Source organism: Megascapheus bottae, chromosome 18 (assembly GCF_031878675.1).
Source record: "Megascapheus bottae isolate mThoBot1 chromosome 18, mThoBot2.hap1, whole genome shotgun sequence".
In the NCBI taxonomy this organism is placed as follows: domain Eukaryota; kingdom Metazoa; phylum Chordata; class Mammalia; order Rodentia; family Geomyidae; genus Megascapheus; species Megascapheus bottae.
Genome location: NC_143526.1, coordinates 34,373,386 through 34,395,004, shown reverse-complemented (window position 1 = coordinate 34,395,004; position 21,619 = coordinate 34,373,386). Strand labels below are relative to the sequence as shown.

The window sequence follows — 21,619 nt, the reverse complement described above, 5'->3', positions numbered from 1 at the left end:
CTTGTAAGGAAGTGATGAGAGCTTAAAGAATACATACAGGATAAAAAGACTACAGATCAATTTGGCATAAAATTCAAATTCTGCCACATGTCCTTTTTGTATTCTGTGCCCACACAATGTTTCAACTCATTTTAAGCCATAAGTTGCACCACTGTGATCCTCATAGGGGACAGCCAGACTTGAGTGGAGCAAGTGAGAGTCTACAGTGCAAGAAGCTCACTCTTCACCACCTTAATTGACAATTTCATTTCTTTAATCTCTGAGATACTCATTTCTCTCACTTTAGTCCAGTTCTTGAGCATTATGGTAAAGAATGAATAATTTTGTACATAGCCAGGATTCACGGAAAAAACACGGCATGTACTAAGTGTACAACAAAATGTTTATTACAAGACTTCCTCTCTTTAAGTCATTATGAGAACAGTTGCAAGAAGATGCCTTTCTATCTTGTTCTTTTTGAGCAAAATGGCCTCCTGATACCCAGTCTATAATGATAGAAGCACTGAACTGAGCAGAAAACACAGCAATAGCAACATGTTTTATTGGTACAACACAGCATGGAACTGAGTCAAAGAAGGTATGCTGACAAAGAGGCAGAGAATTCAGGCGTTGGATATTCAGATGGCTTTGCCACTTCCTGACAATCTGCTGTTTGGCCAGTTTTATTTTCTCTCACTGATTTTGTGATGATAAAATATGGCGATACCTATGAAGAAGTTGGAAACAAGGATACCAACTCTCCTGCTTACAGAAGCCATTTAGTCTTCCCAAGGGATGCCAGCTCTCCTACTTACAGAAGCCATTTAGTCTTCCCAATGTCTCTGTTGTTGTTGGGTTACCAAAACATGGCTGTCCCTAATTCTTTTTCTTTTTCATCAGTCTCTGTCTCAGATTATTTTCCTCAGGTTAATGTGGCTTGCCAAACTGACATATCCAACATCTTATCTTTGACAATGCATGTTCTCTAGAAGCAGATCCCCAGAGGGTAGTGTCACCAAACAGGCTTGGCTTCCTCCAAAGAAAAACACTGTAAGCTAGCTTTGAGAAATCCATGCTCTTCCATCAAAGAAGAGAAGCACAGTAACTGAGATTTTCCAAATCAGAACCCTTTTTTCCCCTTTTCCCCTGTAATCTCTATGAGTGACTAAGTAGCTGATACCTTATAATAGCTTTCTACAGCTGCCTGGTTTGGGGTTGATGCTGCCTCTCTCAGGCCTCCCATGAAGACTCCTAGCTCCTTTGAACATCTGTGGGAAAATGCCTTTGACTCGGAATCCTAATAATGATCTTCAATCACTTTCACATTCAATCTGGGTAGAAGGGAGGGATGCTGGATAGAATTGATCTTTGTAGACAAGGTATATGCTCTTCTGGCCATTCCTTATTTCTTCCTCCCATGGTCTGTTTGTGGAAGTTACTATAGTATTTTGTAATGGCCTGTAAACAGGCTCCTTTCTTTAAAGATGTCTCATCAATGGGAGTAGTCTTTGGTATGTGCCTGATGGAATGGAAGAAAATATCCTTGGGACCACTGCCTTTGAGTCTTCAGAATGGAATCCAATCCTGCTTGCTAACAGTAGTGAAGAAGATTGGTCTAGACGAAGGCAGCCCAACACCAGGACTCTTGGCTAACATTCCATGTACTCCAGGGTGTTCCTTCCCTCCCACATTGCTTAGGGAGCCCACACAGAGAAACATCTGGCCAGATGCAATCTACAAAACATGCTGTGAAACATATTAGCTCCCTCAGGCCAATGGGGGCCCACCTAGTAAATGAGCAGGAAAGGGCCCCGCAGTGATTTCTGGAAGCTGAGATCTGTTTCACATGGGGCCCATCTTTCAGTATAGAGTGGATTCCAAGCCAATAATTCATGCTGAGGTCTGACAGCATCTGGGGAGCTGTCTTAGGAGTCAGGCATATTAACATAAGGGATCAGTCAGGACCTGGAGCCATTGTCTTTCCCTTGTTCCAAGAAAGAGGAATAAGGAAAGGGACAAAGTAGACCTAAGTTGGCAGCAATCTGCCATCCCCAAGGCCTGTCTTCCACAGTTTACTCTGTCCTTGGGTAGTGTGCTAAGTGCTTTAGACACCACATTTCATTGAATTTTTCACCATGGTGTTAAAGTCCATCTATCTTTCTCAGTGGTTTTTGTGGACCAAGCATATGAGGCAAGAGAATACACAAACTCCCCCAAAGGCTTGAGGCTGGTGAGTGTTGTACCGGGAGGAAAGTCAAGACAGCCTACACTGAAATCTTGGCTTTTCACTCTACTGGGACTAAAGCATCCAATTGTAAATGATCAGATTGCCTTCTATACATATCCTGGGGGAGGACCTGAGCTTCTCTTCTCCACAGGAGTAGCTCTCTGGAGCCCTGAGAACATGTGACTATCAGGGTATTCACAGTGACAGATAGGCACTAGTGAGTATTCAGAGGACAGGGGAACATGTGTGCGCAGAAAAGGCTCTCTTCTCAAGCTATTGCTCAGTTGTGAAGACAAATAGGAGGTTAAGGAAGGAGTGTCTCATAACTAAATGAATAATTTACGAGGTTCCAGTTAACCTCTGAACTCCCTCCTATCCTGATCTGCCAGTTCTCACAATAACTGACTAAAGCCTTAAAACATGTTTGGAGTGTGTTTCTCAATACCTTCTAGAAAGCCTTGAGGAGGAAAGTGCCTATTGAGTTCATGATCAGGACTGCTGTGCAGGAAAATAGACCAGTGATGACAGGGAAAGAGCCCGGACTCAGGGGAGCTGGGACCAGGCCAGCCCCTCCATGGCTCTGAAGCACTGGAGAATGAACAGATGACTCAGACCAGTGACTCCAAGATCTGATTCAGCAGCACCCACCAATAACCACCTGTCCACTTAGAATTCTCTCCCTGACTTAACCACAACATTGCCAACATCACACTTGTCATTTCTCTCGTGACTCCTCATGGACACAGACATTGGCTTTAATCCTCAGTTTCCTTACCAATGCAAAAGAGATACTAATTTCACCTGTTTCATGGGGGGGTTTCTAATGGCACAAAAGGAAATTTATAATTTACACACAAAGACTTCATGTGTATTTGGAATGTAGTTGTTTGTTTTCCAATGTAGGGTGTCTGTAATTATTATTACTACCGCTGTTTTTTGTTTGTTTGTTTGTTTGTTTTTGCCAGTCCTGGGCTTGAGCTCAGGGCCTGAGCACTGTCCTTGGACTTTCTCAAGGCTAGAGTTCTACCACTTGAGCCTCAGCACCACTTCCGGCTTTTTTCTACATGTGGTACCGAGGAATTGAACCTGGATCTTCATGCATGCTAGGCAAGCACTTTAACCACTAGGCAAAACTCCCGGCCCCACTACCACTGTTTTTAAGAAAATAAATAGGTGTTTGCTAGGACTTCCAAGGTATCCCTGAATTAATGATTTAAGGAACAGAAAATGATTACTTCACAGTTTCAGTAGCAGAAATCCAAGATCAACATATCAGCAGGGTAGTCACTTTGCAGTGAATTATCCATTAGAAATCCAGCTACATTTCACTAAAAATCAACATAGCAATGACTGACACCTTTAGCATAGTTTCTACAATCAATAACTTCCATTTCAACTTCCTCCTCTAAAGATTGCATAAATTACCACATAAATGCAAATATGACTATGACTTAATTACCAGGGCTGATTAGTGAATAATTTTTTGATTATGATCAATCACTCCTCACACATCATAAGAAAATACCCAGGTTAATCGGCAGGATGCTAATAATGAAGGCTTCCCTCAGATCTTGCACCAAACCCCAAACCAGACTGAATGAACTCAATGCTGCAGCCTCCAGTTTTAAAAGAAATTATAGCAGAAGACAGCACATTGGAAGAAAAGTCAATACGACAATTAAAATGCACAATACTACTCATAAATATAAACAGTAAAGGACAGCCATGGCTGTAACCCATCAACTTGACATAGAAACACTAATAATAATGTCTGTGATGGAATCTGACTTCAAGGATTAAATTTTGACTAATAGACACCAAGAAAATATTTCTGGAGAAACTTAAAATGTCTTTTCTTTTTTATATATTTTTTATTGTAATTAATAAAAGGGTTACATGATATTTGCCAGATAGAAGGTGCATTAATTCACATACATTGATACCCTTTCACATGTCTTGGTCCCCATTACCCTCCCGCCCACCCTCCCATTTTGTTTTCCCCCTTCTCTAGTCTTTTCTCCCAGACCTCATTCTATCACTCCAAGGAAATTGTTGCAGAATATGTTTATGAAGTTCATTTAGAGAATTTTTTATTGTAATGTATAGTGGGGTTACAGTTATATTCGCCAGGTTGTAGGTGTATTACTTCTCATACATTGATACCCCTCCTCATATGTTTGTTCCTATTTCCTTCCTCCTACCCCCTCCCAAACATTGTTTTCCCCCCTTCCCTTTCCTATGTCAAATAAACAAATAAATAAAGTGTTTACCCAAAACAAAGCATATAGTATGAAATACAAGAATACCAATAATACAGTAGAAATAGTAAAATGCATACAAGGCTTAGGAAGAGAAGGGACTGGACAGAGGCAGGGAGGAAAGAAAGAACATAGTGTTAGAATGAAAATAAAGACAGGAGGAAGTCAGAGCCCTCATCACTGAGGTTTTGGATCCACTCACATCTCGGAGACCAGAAGATTAATTAATATGTTCATTAGTGGTTAGCTTGGGACTGGAATCCATTCATTCACTTTTCAGCATAGGTTGGTCTAGATTTGCTGCTTTTGCCTTAGGGGATCTAAATGATGTAATATAAAAGACAGGTTTGAGCAACATCCCCAAAATACACAATCCTGACACTGAATTTCCAAAGAATCAAAATGTGAGGTATATAATTTGGGAAATTTTAATATTAAAATTGTTTGAGGGACTTTGATTTACATTTTTAAAAGGAGTTTATGTGAGAAACACACAAGGTGACCAACATTTTTGATGCCATAACTGTGGTTTGTCTCACAAAAGATGCTTGTGTTGGCAACTGAGTAGCAATGTGAAAAGTGGAAGAAACTAAGACATGTGGCCTTGTGGTAAGTGATTAAGCCCTTGGGGGTACTGACTTCAGAAGGGATTAATGCTGGTTCTTTGTGAAAGGGTAGATTAGTGATTCTATGATTCAAGAGAAACCACAAAAATTATTCTTCATTAAACTTTCACCATTCATAGCACTATGTTTTTTTAAGTATGTATCCATTCCATAATGCATCATTCATTCAAGAATATATCCATTGCATTCACTCTTAGGTTTTTCAGAACCCATACTGGTGAATGACCAGAAACCAGGCTCCACAAGTGTCTTCTTATCCCATTATACACAGAATTATTCCCAAGACAGTCAAAAACTTCCCTGGCAAATATGGCTTTTTACTCATTTTAAGTTCCTGGGATTTCATCAGCTGCAAAGAAAGTCAACATAGACAAATGAAGGATTCTGAAAGTGAAGATTGTTGTCACAGCCCATGGCCTATCTGTTCTGCACAATTCAGCTTTCCATTCTGCTTATGTTGAGCAATTGCAGCTTTCAGAATTACTGCTTTTGGAATTTTAATCTTTTGAGATTGTGATTTTTCTAGATTTTAGACTAGGGAGTTTCATCTTTTGGAATTTCAACAGTTGAGGTTTTGTCTTGGAATACAGCTGGTAAAATACGAAAGTTCTGCTCTCATGCATGTCCATGCAAACCCAATCCATAGATTGGCATCCAAAGCAGTAAACAAGAATAACCCCTATCTATTTAGTTTTCAAACTCTTCCCCCTCTCTCTGTCTCTCTGTGTCTCTGTCTGTCTCTCTGTGTCTCTGTCTCTGTCTCTCTGTGTCTCTGTCTGTCTCTCTGTGTCTCTGTCTCTGTCTCTGTCTCTCTCTCTCTCATGCGCGTGCGCATTTTCTCTAATTCTCCAAACTGAAAAAAAAAACCTTTATTACCCAATTATACAGTATGCTACTCACAAACACTTCAGCCACTACTCCATTCTAGGTCTTTAAATCCAGAATCGATGTCTTAACCGCTATGTTATGTGGATGTATTATTTCACCTGGTTTTAACAAAGAAATATTTTGGGGGGTGGGAGAGGATTGGAGAGGGCATACTGTTGGAATGGCATAAAGGTCTACACCCTCATCTTAAGTGCCAACGAGGCACACTAAGTTCCTTTGTGTGTCTTCAGAATAGAAGACCACTGATGCTATTTCTGGCTGACAGTTCCAATATGGCCAGTTCTTAGACAGTTGTCTTCCCCTCCCCCTCCCCCTCAAGAGAGAAGCCACATTATTTACTCTGAGTCATTAGCCTTCTCTGCCTGGGTTGCCCTGGTGACCAGTGGCATCTGCATGGCAGCTGAAGAAGGTCATGAGTCAGGCCCTAGCTATAGAAAATACACCCTAGGTCTTTACCTCCTCAATAACAAAGATGGTCTTACCAGCTGTGAGGGCTAATTGGCCCCATCCCTTTGAAATGAGGGCCCGGTATCTCTGTAAGTTAATAAAAAATGAATCTAGGAGGACACAGGCCAGTGATTCCCAAACCTGGCTCACATCAAAATTATGAGGGAGGGAGCAGAGACAGATCCCTACCTGCCAATATCCTGAATCACGAGGTACGTAAGGAGACTCCAGGAGCTTGTATTATTTCATCAATTTTCCAATTTACTTTTTTTTCATGTACAGTGAGATGTAGTGTTCAATGAAAACAACCTTCTGTGTTGTGTGCCATAAGGAAGTCAACATATATTCAGTTTCCTATTCAGAAGTGCTTTTGGTGGGTGGGAGAGTAATGGTGGCCCAAGTCACAGCCATGAGATGGTGACTCAATACTCCTGTCCTGCTTGGAAGGAAGAAACCACCGCCTCTAAGCCCTCAAGACCCAGATGACAAGGAAAGCAATGTTGACATACAAAAAAGATGCAGTGGCATTCCTCAAAATCCAGGGAGCCAGTCCCCACGTGACTCCAGCGGTTTGATGGGTCGCTGTGGGAAGGGAGCCCCCAGGCAGCAGATGAAGGTAGATGATTATAGTGTGATTGTGTTCCATGGTAGTTGCAATCCTCAATTCTTGGCTATCCCGATTCCTAAGTTGCAAGATGTCATCTATAGGGTAAATGGTAAGACAGGCTCATTTTTGTTTTTGGCTTTTGGGTGTTCTTTTTCTTTTCTTTCCTTTTTACTTTCCCGTTTACTTTACTGTTGTTGTAGAGGTGTGATAGGCAGTGGGGTTATCTTTACATACATCCCGAAGTAAGTACATTTCCTTTCACATTGTGTCATCTGTTAGCTCATTCTCTCCATTCTCTCTCTCCCATGAGTTTCATACTTCACTTTCATCCATGTCCAGAGCAGCCAATGGACTCCACTGCTGCACTTTTTCATCCCTTTTCCCCTGATTCTATGCCCTCCTCCCCAATCCTCTTCTCAGATGTGGATGTAAATATACCGGGTTAAGGTAAAGAATATAGAGTCAACAAAAAAGGAAAAACAAACAAATTGAGAAAAAAAGTTCTTTGTTTCCATATCCTCGGAATTGATTTCAGTATGGATATTATTTTATTATACACATGAGGAGGCATTTGGGTAATGCACCTTTGTGAGCCTCTCCAAAGGCTATGCTAAGTTGAGAAGCTCTTGACATCAATTGAAGATCTTTGCCATGAGTTACTTTGGCAGACAGCAAAATTGAAGCCCAGGTTTTCAACTTTCCATCCTGAGGGAACTTCACTTTCCCTTTTCATCCATCAATATTGAAAATCATGTTCCTGCAAGAGCTATTCTAGATCCTCCGCTATGACTTAAAGGCATTAATATTGAATCATGTGTGTCAGGAGAGAACTTGCAGCAGCCCCTCCAGGCTCATTTGTGGATTGCTGCCTTGTTTTATTTTGTTTTTCAGTTGGTGTTGGGGAATCCAGATCTTGTCCTAACATATGTTCCTAGTCCTAGAAGAAGAGGCTCTGTGGTGCCTGTGACATAAAAATACAGAAGAAGTGACTCCGAACTGGGGTCAAGACAGTGACTGTAAGAGGCCGGCCATTTCTGTTTCTGATATTAGTCCTGGACCCCTGAACAATCATGTAAGAAGTCTAAGACTTGTACAAGAAACCCCAGGAAGCAATCTATCAACTCCCAAGTTTCAGACCCATGAAAGAAGTCATCTTGAATTTACATATCTTGAAATCCTTAAAGGCCCCCTGCATTTCCTGAATAGCAGATGAAGAGCACATTACAGCCAATCAAAATTTGGGGGAAATTTTGTCACAGAGCATTAGAATAGACAACTGGAACAGAATCTGAAAGTGGGTGAGGGACGTGTTTTTTCCATGGTGGCTGTTGAGCTGTAAAGTCCAACTGAAAGTAAACTGTCACCACACCTAAGCAAATGTAAGACACAGAACCAGCTTGGAGGAAGAGTATTATGGAACTTATCTTGAGTACAGTCGACCAGACAGATGCTCACTCTCCCTCCTTACATTCCAGGGATGGGAGGTGAGGGTTGACATTAGCCATTCATGAAAAACCAGTAACATACCCTACTTAAACGGTTTACTATTTTCAAAGGTGCTTGCTTAAAGAACAACAACTGAAAAGAAGTTGAAACAAAAGAACATCATTGGGGGTACAAGAGGGGTGAACAATAGACTGGATCTGGTGAGTAACAGTGTTTGGAAATGAACCTCTACATCTAACTATAGGGAGAGGACTTTGTTCAGTACCATTACTAAGTTCAACTTCTAGTACCTGTGGGTCCCAGGAATAAAATGGTGGTTAGCTTTCAGTTTAAAAAAATACATCCTTTTTACCCTGTTACTGTTGTTCTGTAACTTTCCTACTCTATAAAAGTGGGAGCACCCAGATTTTCTAAATCTTCAGCCCCAGAAAGACAAAGGAAACCCACCATTTGTTATGTCCAGAAAAAAACATATCTGTACTTGCAAAGAGGAAGTATCAAGGCTAGGGCCCTGCTAAGATTACAGGCTGTTAATAAGGAAAGACAGAAGCCAGAAGTTTTGATGTACAACTGGACAAGCAGAGGTTAAGAGGAGAGCTAGGGCAGGCTCATTTGCAAAACTTGGTCCTGTTTCATTAAGTGTGAGCAGAGACAGCCTGTCTCAGTCCAGCAGAGAACAAACTCATTATCCACGTAGGGAGCAAGAGATAAGAATCTTTTAATAATTGTTGGGAATTTTTTTATTACGATGTGGAATGCCAATTTAGGTCTCTCCTCACAGGCTGTATACAAACAGCCTCCTTGGGAGTGCAGGTCTCCCCCACTCCCTCCTCACTCCCCCACACTCCCCCCTATCCTGGGCTGTGGTCATTAAGGACAAAGAGCAGAGAGACTGATGTTTGCTCCTGAGAGGCTCTGGTTCAAGGGGTCCCTGCTGGCTGCAGGAGCCACATCTCCAGGGAACCCAGGAATGCTTGTCCTGTCTCTAGAACCTTCCCAGGGCATTTAGAACCAGGTTGTCCACCCTCAGTTCTCCGCTTCCCTGGCTCCCCATGTTCCAGCAAACCTTTCCTCTCCCTCTAGCCATCTGGAGAACCTTAAGAGGCTGTCTATTTCTTCCTACTTTTAAAAACTACATTTAAAGTCAGGATGCTGGTGGCTTAAGCTTGTAATCCTAGCCATTCAGGAGGCTTAGATATGGGGATCGTAGGTTAAAGACAACTCCAGACAGAAGAGTCCAGTTAAACATTTAGAAAGTCAAAAATGGAGGTGTGCCTCGGGTTGTAGACCATTAGCCATGAACAAAAACAACAGAAAAAAATCCTAAGGGATAGCACCTGTGTTCTGAGTTCAAAACCCAGTACTGGCACAAAACAAACAGAATTAAATGTATAGGATTCAAACAAAAAGCTTAAGTCATTCCTCACGACAGAGCATAGACACTTCCAACTTTAAATGCAAGAAGGATGAGCACAGAGGAAACTGGATGCTTTACTGAGCTTTACCTAGGAAACTGTGCCTGCTCTTCTTTGGAAATGTAACTTAACAAAGCGTTGGGTGTTACAGACGCCGGAACTAATTGAAAGCATTTCCTCCTTGATATAATCTGAGCTACTGAGAAATTATTTCAAAGGAAAGGATTTTGCTTTTTATTTGATTTTACTTCATGAATTAGGAAACAGTCAGAAGTATGGCTTACCCACTGGAGGCCTTTTCTAGGAAGACAGTGTGGACCCCCAAATTGGATACCCATGTCCTATCCCTTTCTCAGGTCTTGCAGCTCTTCATCCAAAGCTGAGAAGAAGGGGAGACCCAGGCCTCACCACACTCATTAGCTAAACTGCTAATTCCCTAACACACCCTCCGTATCTGGGCTTGGCGGGGGAGAGGTTGGTCCCACTTTAATCCCACCAAGCTGGGATTTTAGCCTGAACACTCTCCTGTGGGTCTTTGAGTGATTTCTGCAGCCTCCTCTGAATCTCCTTCTCTGCATGTGGGGTCCTTGCCTTCTCTCTCCCCTCTCTCCCTGCATCACACCAGGCAGAGGAGATGCTGAGTGGCAGCAATAGTGGGTTTTAAGTCCAAGGTGTCAGAAGCAATGAATTGTCTTCAAGTCAGCCTGGCCTCACTCCTTCTATCTCTACAAGCAAGGGCACTGTGCCCAGGGCCAGAGGCTCAGGGAGCTGTCTGAGAGTTGCACCCTGACTGTTCCTTGGCTAGGTTTCAGAGAGGCCTAAGGAAGTGCAGGGTGTTTCTCGCTCCCTTGTGGAATCTGTGCTGACAGCTCCCAGGCTTTGGAGGGGCCCTGGTGAACAGCGTGCAGCAGCAACTCCCAGGCAGACATGAGGTAGTCTATTGTCCCTGGCTCTCAGTCACCTTTTGGAGGCTCCATTTCTGGGTTCTCCCAGAGCAATCTCTTAATAATTACTATTAATTATCATCACCACCACCCAATAATGGAGTGCTGTCATGAACAGTGGGATGCCCCAGGGTCTGAGTAGAGCCCTGACCATTTTTCTAGCAGTGTGACATTGAGGGAGCTGTTTAAAAATCTCAGAGCCTTAGTTTACTCATCTGTATAACTGCATAAACTTGATACCCACATGTGTAGGTATTCGAAGAGAAAAAGGCATAACTGATCATGACATGGTGAGTTATACTAGGCCATGACAGAAGAGATGTCAGGAATCTGGGAACCCCTCTGAGACCCCAGTTTCTTTATCTAATAAATGAAGATCAATATACCTCCCAAAGCTTCTGAGAATCTTTTGATAATAACTCCAGGTGTTTCGCAGGGATTTTGGAGAATAAGTCCAGTTACAACCAAAAGACAGAAGAGTAAGGACAGAATGCAGGTCTGAGATGGAAGGATTCAGTGTGGGTATTCATTGGCTTTCTTCTGGCTTCATGCATCTGTCTAGCCCAGACTCGCTCCAACATGGCATGTGTCCACATGTGCACAATCCAGTTCATACATGCTTGAATACAAACTCACCTGTTTCTTCTACCTGGAACATGCAAACTTTTTTTCTTCAACTGCTATCAGAGAGATCCTGAAGTTATTTTGACCAAATAGAGTTTACTGATTTCATTTGATCCATAGAAAACATAGGGCCTGCTGTTTTCATGTGTAGGAATGTGCTTCTCTTTACTGGAGTGTTAGAAAAAAATTTAAAATGGTGGGCTGGAGCTGTGAAGCAATTCTCTCTCTGTAGGTCTGAACCAGGAGCCTTGCTTGTTATGGGATAGCATCAGTTAGCATTGATCTTCTTCTGTGTTTCTGGTAACTTGAACCATCTTTTCCAGTGGTATTTCCCTAGAATACCACCAAGGAGAAAATAGAATGTTGAAACAGGAGGAGGCTCAGTTCATGTACGTAGAGATGGGAGAGAGAAAAAGAGAGAGAGAGATGGAGACAGAGACACACAGAGAGAGAGAGACAAGAGATAAAGGTAGAGACAGAAACTGACAGGCAGAATATGCAAGTGTTCCTGTACCATAATATCAAAGATATATTTCAGAGACAACATTACAGCCATCCTTATCTTGAACACTTTCACACATACAACTCTTCAACTCTGAAGCTGATGCCATGAAATGCACCTCTTTTTCTGCCAGCCCTGGGACTTGAACTCTGGGACTGGGCACTGTCCCTGAGTTCCTTTTTGTTCAAGGCTAGTGTTCTCTACCACTTGAGTCATTCTACTTCCAGTATTATCTTGTGGTTAATTGGAGATGTGAGTCTCATCTGCTTGGCCTGGCTTTGAACCACAATCCTCAAATCTCAGCCTCCTAATTAGCTAGGATTATAGGTCTGAGCCATCAGCTGCCAAAATTATTTTATTTTATACTTACATATCCTTGGTTATAGTTCTGTCTATCCCGATGAAGGTTTTCTCCTTATTATTAACCTCCAGGGACTACAATAGGATCTGATAAACACATGTCCATCCACGATGGCTGAAAGAAGCTCTGAATGAGTTATAGCATAGCAGTCTTCACTTGATGAATTTCCTAAGAAGCAGTAGTCCATGAGCTGCCCCAGAAGCCTTCATAATATCATCTCTTTTGATCCTGGTTCCCCCACCCACTGCTTCTATCACAAATAACTGCCTTCATATTAAAGCCAGTATCAGATTAGGGCTCTATCATTATGACTAAGACCCCTTTTGTGTCTGAAAACTCTACATGAATTATGATATCAAATGTCCCAGAAGTTCATACAGCGAAGGTGTGATCCCAGTTGGGGGTACTGTTAACAAGTGATAGGGTTATGAGTGTACTAACCGTATATCACAGATCGCATACTAGATGAGGCTGCATCGGAAGCATTTGCACACAAAGGTATATTGAAGGATATGCCTTATTCCTGCCTCTCTCTGTTCACTCTCCCTCTTTCATTCCCTCTCCCCCTGCTTCCTTCCCCCTCCCTTTCTCCCCCCTCCCCTGTTTCTCTCCTTTCTATCTGCCATGAAGTAAGCAGTATCTGCCCACCCACCAGGATGTACGGCCTCACCTTGGGCCCAGAGCAATGGAGACAGCTGACCATGGATTAACACCTCTGGACGGTGAGTCAAGGTAAATCTTGCTTCAAGTTATTTTTCTTGGTTATTTTATCACACTGGCAGAAAGCTGGTTAACACACATAAAAGAGGGACTTTATTGGATGAGGAGATTGCTATATGATTTGAAGTTATCAACAAAGGACTGATTTGAGTCACACAGATATTGAAATTCCAAGAGAAGTAAGTCTACAATTTTTTGTGGGGAGGGCACGGACAATTTTTACACCCTGCTGCAAGTATTTGTCCTATGCAATTAATTTATTGTGAGCCCAACCTTAGAGCTCAGCATATACAAACTAACAGGTTCACATCTCCCACTGGCAGGGGGCATTTCTATAGTAACTGTCAGCTCTTGTGTTGCTGGTGGATGCAGTGGCCTTTGAATCCTGCTGCTCATACCACATGACACATAAGAGTATGAGACCTAGGGCAACTTAATTAACCTCTTCCCTTAAGTCATAGTTTGGCATCTAGACTACAGTTCTCTTCCTCTTGTCAAGAGCAAGTGCATCACTGTCTACAGTACACTTTGCAAGGAACTTTCTAGGGTTATTATAAAATGCTTGGTGAAGCCACGCACTTGTGGCTCATGCCTATAATCCTAGCTACTCAGGAGGCTGAGATCTGAGGATTGAGGTTCAAAGCTAGCCCGGGTATCAAAGTCTTGAGACTCTTAATCTCCATTTAACTACCAGAAAACCAGAAGTGGTGCTGTGACTCAAAGTAGTAGAGTGCTAGCCTGAGCAAAAGAGCCCAGGGATAGCAGTTTAAGCCCCATGACTGACAAAAAAAAGTGTTTGGGGATTTCCTATAATGCAACAATGACACTCTATTGCAATTTCCATTGTTCATTTGCCTAAATCTGCTTAGGACACTGTGAGCAATATTATAAATGAACAGTACACATTGGAATAGAATTTTTGAGAAATCCAAAGAAAAGGTAAGAAAACTGTCATTGGTGCCTGAAAGAGTATGTGGTCTCACTTCCAGACTAGTCAAGAAAAGTTCAATGGCGAAGGTGACTTTTGGGTGACCTACTGGTCATGAAAATGATACCAGGAGGGCAATGCGTACAGGCAGAGGAACATGCGTGCCAAAAGCATCCTTTTGGGGAGGTGAGGATGCAGACGATTGAGGGTGGAGTTCTAGATATAAGGTCAGTCTTGTGGGCTTGGAAATAGCTTTTTTGGAGGCTCTCTGAACATCAAAGAAGTCAGAAAAGAGAATGAAGAGGGAAGTACTTGGATTTGAACGGGGTGAAATGGCATCAGAAACACTAATCCGCTCAATAGATAACACTTCCTCGTCACCAAAATATTGAGGAAAGAGGGAACGAGGCTGAAGAAATACTGAGAAAGCTAGATGGAAGGATGTAGAAACCGCTTGTATAATGTGTGAATAGTGGAGGTTTGGGGAACATCAGGCAAGCTTAGTGGGACTGATCAAATCAGGCTTCAGCCTATTATCCTGCCAAATACTTGTGCATTTGGGAGATGCAGAGGAAGAAGATAAGCTGCTTCTTGTGGCAGCAAGCCTTGGAAATGGGACCAGTTGTGACTTGAGGTGTAAAAAGGATGTTACAGGAATTGTAGAATCTTCTAGAGCATCTTTCTGAGAGTAGGGTCTTTGGAATATATTTATTCCTACCATTTGCTTCAGCTGTTAATTTGATTTGTCTATGATTCCTCCTTCCAGGGAGAGGCAGTGCGGACACAGAAGCCAGTGGTTACAGATGCTGATATCCACTGGAAATGAACTTCTCATCCTGACAACCTCTCCCTGGTAGCCCAGGTCACCTACGGGTCAGCCTAGTGGATGAGTCAGAGAAGAGAAAAGAGATGAACAAAAGCATGCTTTATGGATGATGAGACCATAAGTCTTTGATTTTAGTCCTGAGTCTTCCAGGACCTATTGCACTTTGGAATAAATGCCTCTAGGCACGAGCTTCAGTATGCAGATGCTCCTAGTGCTACAGGGACTCTGATCACTGGATTGGGGCTGCTCATTTCTCATGTCCCTTCTATCTTGCAGCTATGCTTGATGTCCTGTAGTGGGAACTTCATTTGCGATACCACTCAAATGGATTTCCACCAATCCAGTTGACTATTCTTCCAATTATGCCAACTACTTGTATCTTCTCAGTCGACCTGAGTGCCACACTTTATCTTGATCCCCATCTCCTGTCCTTAGGAGATGGGGATCACCGGATAGAAGCTACGATAGTCCTAGTTTTGATATCATAATAGAACTTCAAAAACCAATACTGGAAATTTTGTGCCATTATCAGAAATTGCTAAGCGCAGGACGTTAAGAGGATAGAGGGGGCTTACTCGGGAGGGGCTAATTTAAATTTTAAATTATTTGCACACTTTGAGCCGGCACATATATCTTGGTATTGATCGTAGCTCTCTGGAAGCTATTTACGTTTTCAGCACACCTATAAGGCTGAGATTTATACTGCATTTGGTGTTTAACTAGCCTCTTAATGCACCCTGTTGAGCCATAGTATTGGTGGATGTATTGTAAATTTCATCCTCGGCGCTGAATTGATTTGCTTAGTGGAGTTAAATTTAGACCATTAAAATAAATAAATAAAATGAATAAGAAGGACTTCTAGGCCCTCATGTCATATTAAAATCAGCCAAAGGCACGGAGATATAACCTCCAGGGTCATGAAAGGATTCCTTTCAAATGGGCCTCATGCAGTAAACACCAGCGGTGTAGACTAATGCCTGTTCCTGGGTCAGTTCTTGCCTATGTTGACCTGAAGCTAAGAGGAGCTGAATTCAAATACTGTTAGAATCTGCTATATCTGGATCTTGTTTCTGACATTCAAGTGAGTAGCTCTGACCAGTAATAAGATGGCCTTCCTGTCTTCTAGAAATTGTGTCTGTTCTGGTTAAGTTTCCTATGCTTCATTAGATTTAGAGTTGTTATATAATCTTTGGATAGGAACACAGGAGAAAGATTCTTGTCCCTTATCTAGCTTTGAGGTTTAATAGCATCTTTGCTTTAGAGCTTCTTCAGAATAATTTAGGGATCTCTGTTGTCTCAATAGTCTAGAGACACTAATGGTCTCTGGCTTACCAGCCAATAGATATAAGCCAATTAAGACACAAACAAGCTGTTTTGGAAAATACTGACTCCAGATGAAAGGTCTATTGTGTCTCTCAAATAGGAAAAAGAGTTTGGAAATCATGGACAAATCACAGTTCATTATTATCCTGGTCCTTTGAAATAGTACCACTTTCCTTGGTAGTCATCTGAGCAGGCTTTTGAATATACCTCAGAGTATGCTGGTCACCAGCCAGTATCAAAAATAGACTGCTATCAGAAATTTTCTCTGAAAGAAGGGCAAGTCCATGCAACCTGGGGTAACCATACTCCTGCTAGCTTCAGGTCAGGTCACGTGGCCTGAGCACTAACAGTCCTCTCCCTGTGCTCAGCGGAGTCAGGCAAGATCTCTATCCTACACATCCAAACTAGTTCTCTCTTGTTCCGTGACTTTTTATCCCAAAGCACACACAGCCCTCTCTAGAAAGCATATACCAATGTCTTTGTGAACACCTCAGTTCTGAACTGAAAGGCCACTGTTCTTGTCCACCCTCTCTGTCTTCCTCATTCTGACCCTGGCCTACAAGCTATTATGCTTACGTATTTTAAAACCCAAAGAACAAACAGAGAAAGGAGGAACATGAGCAGATGTTCATATTTCTGTACCTTCTTTTATTGTTGTCAGGAGATGATCAGTAGATCATCTTTCCAACAGCAGTAGGCCTTTGGCAGGTAACTATCCAAAAGGAAGATAATGCTATTGGGGACCTATTGATCCCTTCAGCTGGCATGTTTGGGTGTTGGAGGAGACATGAGCAAAGGCAACCTAGAAATGTCATGTGAAGGACTCGCACACAATTCTGGCATGGTGGTGGCATATAAGTAAGCACTATTTATTGTGTATTTGTTTTGCTTATTCAGATATGAATTAAAATGCACTGAATGTGAATGATCTTGGAGGAACAGAGTTTAATTAGGGGAGAGGGTCTATAGAAGTGAGGTGATAAGGCACTAATATTGTAAGTCCATTGTGATGACATTCAGAAGTGACATCACCTTCAAGAGGTCTTTCTCAAAACTTTTCAGCTTCTACATTTAACATATGCACACACACACACACACACACACACACACACACACACACACTCACACACACACCACAAACTCCCTCATATACCTTCTATTCTCCCTTCATACCACATGAATTGTATTTACTTCTGAACAGTCATTAAAATTTTAAAAATATTTCAAAACCAACTCTGCTTTCTTTGAGAGTCTGATTCTTCAAGACCTTAGATATATGTAAGGAGCTAGAGAGATAATCAATATGGTTGACCCCACAGAGTTTCTGTACAGCTTCCTTCATAAAGCTCATGCATGAGCTTTCCACTTCTTTTTGCCTCCAAGGCCTCTCCAGTGAAACCTGATCCTCCTCAGAGAAGTTAAAACATTCCAGTACGAAGTTACATAAGAGCTTATCTGTTACAGAACACCATTTTAACAGGCCCTGGTTTATGTACTGTAGCCACAGTAGAGTTAGAGATGGACTAATTAAGCCCTAATGTATCTGCATCTTAAGGCACAGTACATTGGGAATGGAGAGTTAGAAAATAGACTGTCTGGTTGGATGGGAATGATCAGACTATGGCTGCTGGGGGCAGACCATGGCATGAGCCAGTCCAAATGCCAGTTACCCTAAGTCAGCTTCTATAATACCTTCATCTGGCTTCAGAAGCCCAAGGGGCCATCTGGTGTTAGTAGACAAATCAGCTCCCTTGAAGGTTTTGATGCATCTGTCATAGAACTCTAGGGGACAGCTATCAATGATGGAGCACTGAGTATCATTTATGTGCCTGGCACTGTGCTACTTTGAATAAGGCAATTAGATCTGAGGCAATATGACATGTCCAGTCTTCTGAGGAGGGTTTAAATGACATTCTCTGGTGGCCCACTGTCCACACAGTTCCTGTTATTATTGCTGAGCCTATCTGCAGCCATTTGCTGGGGCAGATAGTGGCTGTATCTGAGTGCCAGCATTCTATTCCCTCAGCCTCTCCTGGCATTGCTCAAGTAGCACTGACACCCATACAGGCCTCTTTTGTGACTCTCCCAGGAAAGATTATGTTGTTTGCACTCTGTTGATTCTAGACATAGTTATTAATGAAGTTTTGTTGAGTTACAACAATGAACACAAGAAAGTCTCAGCCCTCATGGAGCTTACATTCTGGCTGAGAGGAAGGAAAGTATAATAATAATAATAATAATAATAATAATAATCTGATGATATAGGTCTAGGACAGAAACCAAAGACACAGAGTATTGAATTTGGGAAAGGGGCTATTATTTCATATTAAGTTGTAGCAGAGAAAACAATAATTTAAGAGAAAAAAGAGTATACCTGAAGAGAAGTAGAGAGTTAGTGTCACAGAGAACTGGAAAGTATTAAAGGCAGAGGGGACACCAGGTGTGAAGGCCCTGAAACAAGTTTGTGATGGGAATGTTCCAGAATGCTCTTTATTCTTGGCCATAATATACTCTGGAGTACCTTAATGGAGTTCCTCATCTGCCTTCTTTACTAGACTGTTTCCTCTGAGGAAAAAGGAGTGAGCTAAATATTCACACCAGCAAACATCAGCCACACCCAGGCTTACCTCGGCTACTGGAACATGTGAGCCTCACCAAACATTTGCTGCATGAAAGAATAGCTAATCTCACTTCTTTCCATTACAGTCATCCAACTCTCCATGACAGTTGCTCAGGTGAAAACCTAGAGAGGTAAAATAATGTTTCTACACCTAATCAATAAGCAGTGCTATCTAGGTTCTGACCCATGACAGTAAGACTCAGAGCAGAAATACTTTCACCACTGGCTTGTGTAGATCACAGAGTAATAGACTTCTTCAAACTTAAGGTCCGGTCCCTGCAAGGTGCAATTTGTGTGGTAGCAAAGAGGAATTCCTGACCAGAGCAAACTGTCAGCTCAGTTGCCCACCCCCACCCTCCTCTGGGGGGGATTCCGATCCAATCCTTGGGAGCTCTAGGCTGCATTTGTGTAGTCCATTACAAAGGGCTGTGTGGGCAGAGCAGAATTTGGAGGGAATGCCATATTTGTGTGATGGAAAGAAAAAGGAGGATGGCACAAAATACTAGCGTGAGGAGCCATTCAGTAGGGCCGTAAAGAACAGAACTGGGCAAAGGAGCAATGGAGAGAATGTGGAGGACTTCTCTGTGCAGGTGCCTAGAGGTTAACATAAGGCATGGATCCTAGCAACAGCAGAGCTCGGTTTGGGAGTGAGAAAGCGGGTTCAATGCGTCATTCCTGGGCTAGATAAGGAACAGAGCACAAAGACTTCTGGGAGCACAGGCAGCTGGCAAACAGTGAGAGAGCTGGGGGAGGCCATCTCTGTTGATTCCACTGTGGGCAGGTGCAGGCTTAGACAGCCACAGGGTGCTATGCACTGTGGTGGGAGGCCCAGGGCCCTGGCTCTGGTTGATTTGCTGTGGGCCTGGATGTTTGCCTTGGCAACCCTGGAGCCTTAGCCTTGGCCTTGGTGTGATTCCCCAATGGCTAGGCAGCCGGGCCAGCACACCTGAAAGTCATTAGCTTGGGGTCCCATTTTGTTCTCACATTTCCAAGCAGTGACCCGCAGCCCTGTGTGACGGAGCAGGCACTTTATCATTTTGCTTTCCTCAGCCCACTCCATTCTTTTGGCTTCCCCTCCCATTAGTCCCTGCCCAAGGCCTAGCCATGCCCCCAAACCAGAGCTAACAAGGACCCTTTTCTTTCCTCCTTAATGAATATGTATAAGACTTGACCATTGTTTTCACCATCTATTTAAGTCAGTCTTCATTACGAAGGCCATTGAGGCTCCAAGTGGTTAAGTGACTGGGCCAGAATCACACAGGGAATAGGCAATCGAGACTAAGCAGAAGCTGAGGCTACACTGAAGACACATTCCAGCATACAACCATTGGTCCCAAGTCCTCTAACCATTCTGTCATAGGCTTCCATTCACTAAATGGGAATCCAGGGCTCAGTTTGTGGAACAGTTTGTTACTTAAAAAAATATATAAAACAAACCAATCATCTTTTCTGTGCATTTACAATTCCACATAGTTAACCCTAGCCCTAGGTACTAGATTTTTGTACTTTCTTTTCAAAGTGTGATTCTAAACCTACTCCTCTAAAATGTAATGCTACTAAGTGAGGGATATCTCCCCTCTCCAGCTATACCTTGATGATATGATTGATTGTCATGACCAGAGCAAAAGCATAGTTCCTGGTGACTATCATAATTAAAGGTCAAAGAACCAGTTAACAAACCTAATGGATAGCAGCCTCCTGACGATCAAACGTGCCAAGTCCAAAGTATCAACAATGCCAAAGCTGAGAGGCTTCGTTGTAAACCATTCAGAAATGTGCATAAAAGTATTTTAGGGCCAGGAGCATAGCCTAGATGCAGAGCGCTCACTTAGCATCCATGAAGCCCTGGGTTCGATTCCTCAGTACGACATACACAGAGAGCCAGAAGTGTCACTGTGGCTCAAGTGGCAGAGGGCTAGCTTTGAGCAAAAAGTATCTAAGGATAGTGCCCAAGCCTTGAGTTCAAGCCCCAGGACTAGCACACAGAAAAAATACTTTTATGTTCAGACTCATATTTTGAGAAATAAATATTAGTGAAACTATAGTATATGAGTTAATGTGAAGTGTAAGAGCATTCTGGAGCAGCTCATTGGACCAACTATTTTAATCTCCTTCCAACTCCAGTTTGATGACAGCATGGTAACTTGAAATGAACCAAACTGTGAATATTGAAAGACACCATGCACCTTGGTAAGTGCTGTATATCAGAAAACTGTCATTCTAGAGGGCTAGCTAGCTAATCAGATGTGTCATTAAGAGCTTTCTTTGTGACCAGAATTGTGCATTACCTTACATGATCTTCACAAAGGCATAACTTTTATGCTATCCCAATACTGAAACACTAAGGCACAAAATAGTTAAAGTGATTTATCATAATAAAGGTTATTATTAAGTAGTAGGAACAGGATTTGACACCAAGCAGGCATACTTCAGAGCCCACATGTAAGCAATATACTGCATGGAAAGTATTAATTAGAAACAAATGCAATGTATTCTATATTTATGACATGGTTTACTTAAGTTTGAAGAATGGATATTTACATTAACTGCATAATATCCAATATCATTCTACAAATTAGATACATTAAAAAGTGATAGATTTGGAATAAAGTACTCCAACTTAATGATGGTCAAACAAGCTTGCTGTAGAGTTCTTAAAATTCTAAATAAAAGAAGTTCTTCTTTAAATTAAATATCACCTTTTTTCAGGAGCTGTCTTAATTGATATTTGGAATTTGAGAACCCAAAGCTTTTCCCGAGGGAACTAACTCTCTTCTCTACTGATTTTATGCATAGTAAAGCTCCACAAAGCTTCCATTTGCCTTGTTCTGTTTCACTTTGAGATCCCCAATATCTCCAACAGCATGTGGTATATAAT

At 42.2% G+C, this 21,619-nt stretch overlaps 1 protein-coding gene across 3 annotated transcripts in view; it reads right to left on the bottom strand.

Moving 5' to 3' along the window:
* Positions 1 to 6,718: 6,718 nt before the first annotated feature.
* LOC150050474 (uncharacterized) overlaps positions 6,719 to 21,619 on the bottom strand; it is a 542,379-nt gene continuing 527,478 nt past the window's right edge. For 2 of the 3 annotated variants that reach the window (XM_090352362.1, XM_090352368.1), the window contains 4 exons: positions 18,749 to 18,864; positions 12,995 to 13,110; positions 11,474 to 11,794; positions 6,719 to 7,127 (listed from right to left, as the gene is read on the bottom strand). Coding sequence is in view for 1 of the 3 variants with exons in the window: in XM_090352368.1 (XP_090208494.1) it covers positions 18,853 to 18,864 (12 nt within the window). In the remaining 2 variants the exon portion in view is untranslated. The remainder of the gene's footprint in view (positions 7,128 to 11,473; positions 11,795 to 12,994; positions 13,111 to 18,748; positions 18,865 to 21,619) is intronic. The other variant, XM_090352363.1, reaches the window with a different exon arrangement.